Source organism: Hipposideros armiger, unplaced genomic scaffold (assembly GCF_001890085.2).
Source record: "Hipposideros armiger isolate ML-2016 unplaced genomic scaffold, ASM189008v1 scaffold_93, whole genome shotgun sequence".
Taxonomy (NCBI): domain Eukaryota; kingdom Metazoa; phylum Chordata; class Mammalia; order Chiroptera; family Hipposideridae; genus Hipposideros; species Hipposideros armiger.
In genome coordinates, this window is record NW_017731443.1 from 2,126,963 (window position 1) to 2,134,111 (window position 7,149).

A 7,149-nucleotide genomic window follows, 5' to 3' on the forward strand; every position below is an offset into this window, starting at 1 on the left:
TCATTCAGCTAAGGTTTTTGAACCTGGTGATTCCTGGAATACAACATATTATGGAGTAAAGACCTTGGGCTCTAGACTTGGACTGCCTTGAGTTTGGGTTCTTGCTCCATTTGTAACTACTGAATCTGCCATCATCTCTTGAGAGTTGTGAAGAATAAACAAAGGCTGTAAAGTGCTTAGATCAGGACCTGCCACATAGTAAGTACAAATATATTGGCTGGTTTTGTCTCTAGTTAGACATGGCCCCCTCCCTTCTAGGAATTTAGATTCATGTGAGGAAACTAGTGTTACAGCCTCAAAGAAAGTAAGTTGGGTGCTGTAATAAGGGGGGGTTGGATAGAAAGACATACTATCACAGGGAACATCTCTGAAGATGGGATGTGTTGAGTGAAACCTGAAACAGAAGGAGTCAATCAAGTGGTGAGATGGCGAAAGTTCCAACCACGAACTGTGTGTGGCGTGTCCTGCAGTGTGTTGTCAGACATGGAAAGGAGTTTTGAGTCCAAGTGCTATGGAGAGTCACCAAGGGCAGGGAAGGGTTTTTAGCAAGGGCCTGATGTGATCTGACTTGTGAGCTAATATTTTCCCTGGTTGATTTTTTTCTGGAGAGCTGGCAAGGAAGTTAGGAAACCAGTATCATCCAATTGAGGGGCAATAACAGACCACCAATGGTGGTAAGGATGCAAAAAAGGAATAGACTTGAAGGTTATAAAATAGATATTGGTTGGGAAATATGAACCATATTGAAACAAATACAAGGTATTTTGAAGGCAGGACTGGAGATGGGATTGGATGTGAGGGACCAAAGAACCAGAGCTTACTTTCAGGGGTGCCATGGATCAACTTCACCGCGCTTGGCAGAGTTTGTGGGTCATCGGCCCCACTCTACCACAAACTGTAAGCTCCATTAGGATAGGGCCCCACCTCTTTGCTCAATGTTTTTGGTGCCTAGTGCAGAATCTGCACTTTAAAGTTGGATGAACGATAGGTTTAAATTAAACCAGGGAAAATTAAATGCTGGTTTCGTAGAGGAACATGCCCCCAAGACACACATTCTAGGCTAGGTATCCAACCTTGGCCTGGCCTTTCTTCACTCTCTCCCCCTTATTTGCCTGTCTCCTAGAAGAATGGCTGCCTCTCCAGCGCAGGAACGCATCTCATCATGGGCATGGCACAATTACTGGCCTAGAGTAGGTGCTTGGCAGATCGATTTCTGCCTCTGCGCTTTATAGTGCTAAGAAAGTAACCACTAGGGGGCGAACTGGCACCAGCGAAGAGAGCCTGACGCACTCCTTCACACCGCGGAGGGCGGGGCTCTACGTCACGACCGGCGCCTGCGCCTGCTCCAGCGCTACTCGAGAGGGGTGGGGCTTTGTTTCCGAGTGTGTGCGGGAATTGCGGCGAGTCCGCGGGGCTTTGACTAAACGTTCGGTTAGCCCCACAAAGAGGCGGAAGTAAACGAGAAGCTCCGGAAGTTGCCCACCCTTATGCGTTCGCGGGTGGCTCGCGGCGCCGGTTGCCATGGAGCCGGCCGGGCCCTGTAGTTTCTGCCCCGCCGCGGAGGCCCAGCCAGCACGCTACATCTGCCCCCGCTGTAACGTGCCCTACTGCTCTCTGCGCTGCTACCGGGCGCATGGCACCTGCGCCGAAGACTTCTACCGTGACCAGGTGCTGGGAGAACTCCGCGGCCGCAGCGCCTCGCCCAGCCGCCTGGCCGGCGCCCTCCGCCGGCTGCGTGAGCAACGCGAGACCGAGGACGAGCCCGAGGACGCAGGCCTCAGACCTGGACTGGCACCCGACGGCCTCTCCGGACTCTGGGAGCGGCTGGCTCCAGCCGAGAAGGTGGCCTTCGAGCGGCTGCTGAGCCGTGGAGAAGCAGGGCGTCTGCTGCCCCAGTGGCGGCCGTGGTGGTGGGATCGCAGGGCCGGGCCGCGGCTTCTGGAGGAGCTGGATGATTCCCCGGGCTGTGACGCATCGGAGCTGGAGCTCGCTCCTGCGAGGACAACGCCGGAACCCATTAAGGATGCCGCTGCCGCAGTGTCCCAGGCTACCCAGGAGACGGTCCTCGGAGACGCCCCAGGGGCCTGCGCGCCCGCTGTGCCCACCCGGATCCCCACGCTGGCCAACCTGAGCCGCGGCCGTGTCTCGCCGCTTGTGCGCTTCCAGTTGCCCAACGTGCTATTCGCCTACGCGCACACTCTTGCTCTGTATCACGGTGGCGACGACGCGCTGCTCTCCGACTTCTGTGCCACTCTGCTCGGCGTTTCGGGAGCCCTGGGCGCCCAGCAAGTCTTTGCCTCTGCCGAGGAAGCCCTGCAGGCCGCAGCCCACGTGCTGGAAGCGGGCGAGCATCCACCCGGGCCTCTGGGTACACGGGGTGCCATGCGTGAGGCTGCCCGCATCCTGCTGGGCGAGGGCCCGGCCAACCAGAAGGGCTACACGCTGGGAGCCCTGGGACACCTGGTGCAGACCCTGGGCCGGGCCCGAAAACAGTCCAACGCTACCGAAGAGCGAGATCGCCTCTACCGGGCCCGCAAGAAATGCCAGTTCCTTCTGGCTTGGACCAATGAAAATGAGGCGGCCCTCACAGCCCTGGCTCTTGACTGTGCCAGGGCACACCGAGCCCACGCTGTGGCAGTTGAGGAGGTAGCAGCCCTCACTGGGGAGCTGGAGCAGCTTTGGGGAGGCCCCTTGCCACCTGCCCGGAGGACTCTCATTGAGGAGCTCCCTAGCTGAACTAGGGACCTCTTGTCATCAATAAAGCTGTGACCGATCTACCCTGTCAGCAGAGCCCATTTCTGAGTGACAGCTGTCACACCGAACCCCAAACTTTTGGGCCCACAAATCACTTCTCAGCTTCTCCCTGTACAGGTCTGACCCAGCCAATTTTTAAACACCCCTGCCCCAGAAAGGGAGAGAGGCAGCACGGAGGGTTCCAGATGTTTATCCGAGGAGGAAGAGCAGCCCCTCCACTCCATTTTGGGGGTACTGGCTTCATTTTCTCATGCTCCAAACCACCTCTCTGAGGCTGTTCATCCCAGCCTGTTGGAGCTCAGGACAGGGTAGGGTACAGACCCTTGAGTCCTAGGTGTGTCCTGGTGCTGGGTGTGCTGGCAAGTGGGTGGTCACGTGCTCTGACCTGGGGTGGGTGGAGCCACTTCAGTAGATGTAGGGCATGATTCGGTAAGGCACACGCCGGCAATATTCTTGCCAGGCCAGGCCATATTTCTGTAGGCACTGCTGCTCGTCCCGGGCCTCACGATGCACCAGCAGAGCAGTGAAGTAGATGAGGTAGAAGTAGGGCAGCAGGTGGGACATTCCTGTGAGGAGGGGGCCTATCACCACTCAGCCAGCCCTCCAGTTCACAAAGGTTTCCAGACCTAATAGCTCACAGCGGCATGGGAGCTCAATGGTGAAAGGTCCAGGGTCTGCAGCAAGGTGCCAGCAGTGCTAGGCTGACATGGAGGTCTGCCCCAGCCACATGCTGAGTCCATTCCCAGCTCCCTGCCTATTCCATCCACAGGTGCACCCCTGTTCTCTGTTCCACACCCAGACTGGGTATCCTGTGGTCACCACTCCACCTCTGCCCCTCACCAGCATGCGTCCCTGCCCTGTACCCACCCAAGCCACTCACCACAGGGCAAGGACCAGGCCAGAGCCATGATGAGGTCTCCAAGGTAGTTGGGATGGCGGACCATACCCCACCACCCAGACACCAGCAGCTGCCGTCCAGTGGCTGTAGAGATGGTCTCAAGGCCTGGGGAAAGACAGGTACTGGGATGGGGGACCCCCAGGAAGCTCAGGTGCTCCACTTCACTCATGGCACCCTAGAAACCCAGCTCACCAGCCACTTTCGGATCAGAAGGATTCTTTCGGAAGGAGTTTTTCTGGGAATTGGCTCCACGGAAAATGTAGTAACCAACAGCTAGGGGAAAACATGAGCAGGCGGTCAGAGTTGAGGTTCATAGCCTTCTGCCTGACCCTGACCATCCCCCACAGCCCAAACCCAGTCTGCCTGGAGACCCAGTTTCCAGTCCCCAGCTTCAGAGCCTGAGGCTTAGCACCTGCTGAGTGGGTGCTGAATAAACAGTGAGTGAGTGAAAGGGGAGGGAGAAGGATGCACCCAACCTGCTGCCCCTTCCTGACTGACCATTGATGAGGCAGATGACTGAGGCCATGGGCAACTCCAGGGGCTGTGGGTGGTACAGCAGGAACTGGGCCTGCAGGCTATAGGTAAAGGGTACCCAGGCTAGGTCCCCAAAGGCCAGCATGAAGCCAAACCCGTCGTGTGTGATATCCATGGTGGTGAGGACAGCCTCCTGCAGGGATAGAACCCAGACACACTGCCTTAGTCCCTACAAAGTCCTCAGGTCCCCTCCCATGCCCCCCTGCCAGTCCACCCTCACCTCGTGCCAGAGGGCATCGCCCACATAGAGTAACTGGAAACCGTTGACCAGACACATGGCCAGTGAAGGACTCCCCCGAAGTTCTGCTTCCTGCAGCAGCAGGGCCAGGTTGATGAGGACCTGGGATTTGGGGGGAGACAGGGTAGTCTGTCCCCATCCCATCTTCACAGAGGGGCAGCACCCGAGTGGAGCGGTGAGCAGCCTCTCCCGTCTCTCAACTGTCAGTCACTAACTCTCCAGCTCTTTCTCTGTTGAATGGATCCAGCCCGTGCCTAGGGCAGAGATTGCAATGGACCACCCTGGAGGTGTTCCTAGCCTGTTTCCTCCTGCCTTGTCCTGTAGTATTCCCTTTGGGAGATCAGCATAGGGGCAAATGGACACTTCAGGCTTGAGAGCTAAAACAGACCTGGTTTCATATCTTAGCTTCACCACTTGGGCAAGCTGCTTACCCTCTCTGAAGCCCATCTTCCTCACCCCCACATGGGAAATGGAGATAATCATGGCCTCCATCATGGAGCTGCCTGAGGACTCACCAACGTAATGCACGGGGAAGCACTATGTACAATGTGTCTGGCACAAAGTAAGTGCTCAATATGGTGGGCTGGCAGCCATCCTGCACTGAGCAGGATGGTAGCAGTGGGCTCAGTGCTGTCATTCGGTTACCACTTGTAATCGTCACAATAATCTTAGCAAGAAGCTCTTACTGTATTCCATTTCACACATGAGGACATAACCTTGGAGGCCGGGATCTAGATGGTGGGCACTTGGTATTCTTCCCGCCTCTGGATGAGGTTTCCAGGGTGACATGAAGGAAGGACCCTGCCTGAGACCCTTTGGAAAGTCCTGATCACAGTGCGGCACAAGTAATTATAACCAAAAAACACAGTTGGCATGTCAGTCAAGGACACCAGTGTGGACAGATTTCTAAACCCAGTGATCAGTTCTAAGTGCTGCTCAGCTTTGACTAGCAAGCAGCATAGGATCTCTTCTCCTAGAAATAGACATGGTGCTTGACTGCTTTATTTAAAATTGCACCTGCTCTCCTAACTGCTTCCCAGCTTTGCTTTACTCCATAGCACTCGGCATTCCCTGACATGATGTATGTATTTACTTTTTCTGTCTTTCCCACTAGAATGTAGGCTCCATGAGGACAAATTTCTTTTTCTTTTCTGTAACTTTTTTTTTCTTGTCTCCCAGTACCTAGAGCAGTGTCTAGGGCAAATGGTGGACTCAATAAATATTTGTGGAATGAAGGAATGATTAATGATTTATGTCTGTGCAATACTGGCCCTGCCTTGCCCCAAGCACTGCTCACCCATCCCACCCCTCCTCCTGGCCCCAGGCCCACTCAGCCATGCCCAGCATACCCAGCCGATGAGGCCAGGCCGCAGTTCGCAGAAATATTTGAAGTCAAAGGAACAGATACGAGGGTTGAGCTCCCGTCCCAGGAAAAAGTCGTAAATGGGATTGCCTGGAGAATAATGGAGGGTGAAGGTGGAAGCAAGCAAGCACCCTCATCTGCCTCCATCCACACCCTACTGGGACCCCTCTCACCTGAGTTACCCCCAGGTGCCAGGGCGGAGGCAGGGGCTATTAGAGCCTTCAGATAGAGAAGGAGGCTGAAGATGAAGGCGGTGAGGGTGGCCATAAACGCCAAGGGCAGGAGCATTTCCGGGAGCGCTCCCAGGGGCAGCCCGGCCGACACCCCCAGGCCCACCAACAAGGCTGTCAGCACCAGGGCCTGGAAGCCTGAACCATAGCACATAGTGAGTGATGGGAACTACGCCCCTCCACCTCCGCGACGCCCCGCCCATATACACGCGCGCGCGCACGCACACACACACACAGCCTCAAAGCCCAGGGAGGTCACAGACCTGGCCCCTAGCCATTAGGCTGATACCTTGGCTTTCAGGTCACCCTCACCCCAGCCACTGCTCTGGTACATAGAGTAGCAGCAAATACTGCACGTAGGGGTGGAGAGACAGGGGTGTGGAGGGGGCGAGTAAAAGTCCCCAGGTCTGTCCTGGACAAAGAGACACAGAACCGAGCTCCGGAGCTCGGGGTCGGGGGCTAATCCCACTAAGCGTGTAGCTCCACCCCATCCGCGCAATTCCAGCTCAAGGACCCAGTCCCCAGGCACCGTTAATGGGGTAGCACAGGCGACTCTTGTCCTTCAATTCCTGGCCCTCGGCCACCTGCGGGCACAAAGGGTCTCTGATAAGGGTTGAGGGTGTCTTTCTCCTTGCCAAGCCCCTCCTTCCGCCCACCTCCTCCGCGAGCGGAGTCCACACCTTGCGCGCCGGCAGTAGGTAGAGCGCCACCTGCAGGCCAAGCCAGGTGAGCCACAGCAGCAGCGCCCGCGGGCTCCACAGAGCCTTAGGTTCCGGCAGGTAGGGGGGTGGGCCCAGGAGGCGCGCCGGGCCCGAGCGAGCCACCAGGAGCAGGTGGAACATGGTGGCAGGGAGCAGCAGCATCAGTGCCGCAGCACCTGGGGAGGGGAGGCGATCGCATCGGCAATCCGCTCCCCAACTCTTCCCCGACCCCCACAGGCGCCCCGTCGTCTCCCAGGCCCCCCTCACCATTCCCATCGCCCTCTTCCATATCCCTTTCTCAGCCCTCAGCCCCCTTCCCTAACTTCCATCTTGGTACCCGCCTCCAGGGCCCCTCGAAGGCCCTCCTCCTGCTCTCCCGACTCCGTCCAGTCCTCCACTTCACAACCCACCACCCCACTCCACCGCTCTGC

The 7,149-nt window shown here is 56.9% G+C and overlaps 2 protein-coding genes across 3 annotated transcripts in view; one reads left to right on the forward strand and one right to left on the reverse strand.

Annotated features, from left to right (window-relative positions):
- Window positions 1-12: 12 nt before the first annotated feature.
- On the forward strand, window positions 13-2,785 carry ZNHIT2 (zinc finger HIT-type containing 2). The gene has a single exon (XM_019645501.1). The coding sequence runs from the start codon at window positions 1,522-1,524 to the stop codon at window positions 2,734-2,736; it is 1,215 nt and encodes a 404-aa protein (XP_019501046.1). The 5' UTR covers window positions 13-1,521; the 3' UTR covers window positions 2,737-2,785.
- Window positions 2,786-2,928: 143 nt separating this feature from the next.
- Window positions 2,929-7,149, reverse strand: part of TM7SF2 (transmembrane 7 superfamily member 2) — a 4,721-nt gene continuing 500 nt past the window's right edge. For both annotated transcript variants that reach the window (XM_019645500.1, XM_019645499.1), the window contains exons 2-10: window positions 6,698-6,894; window positions 6,547-6,601; window positions 5,961-6,155; window positions 5,774-5,877; window positions 4,407-4,526; window positions 4,151-4,319; window positions 3,845-3,925; window positions 3,635-3,757; window positions 2,929-3,320 (exon numbers count right to left, since the gene is read on the reverse strand). In XM_019645500.1, the coding sequence (XP_019501045.1) occupies window positions 3,160-3,320; window positions 3,635-3,757; window positions 3,845-3,925; window positions 4,151-4,319; window positions 4,407-4,526; window positions 5,774-5,877; window positions 5,961-6,155; window positions 6,547-6,601; window positions 6,698-6,880 (1,191 nt within the window). In that variant the 5' untranslated portion in view covers window positions 6,881-6,894 and the 3' untranslated portion in view covers window positions 2,929-3,159. The remainder of the gene's footprint in view (window positions 3,321-3,634; window positions 3,758-3,844; window positions 3,926-4,150; window positions 4,320-4,406; window positions 4,527-5,773; window positions 5,878-5,960; window positions 6,156-6,546; window positions 6,602-6,697; window positions 6,895-7,149) is intronic.

What these genes read in the sequence shown, in the direction of transcription:
- ZNHIT2 (XM_019645501.1), top strand. Translation starts at nt 1,522, where the DNA reads ATGGAGCCGGCCGGGCCCTGTAGTTTCTGCCCCGCCGCGGAGGCCCAG.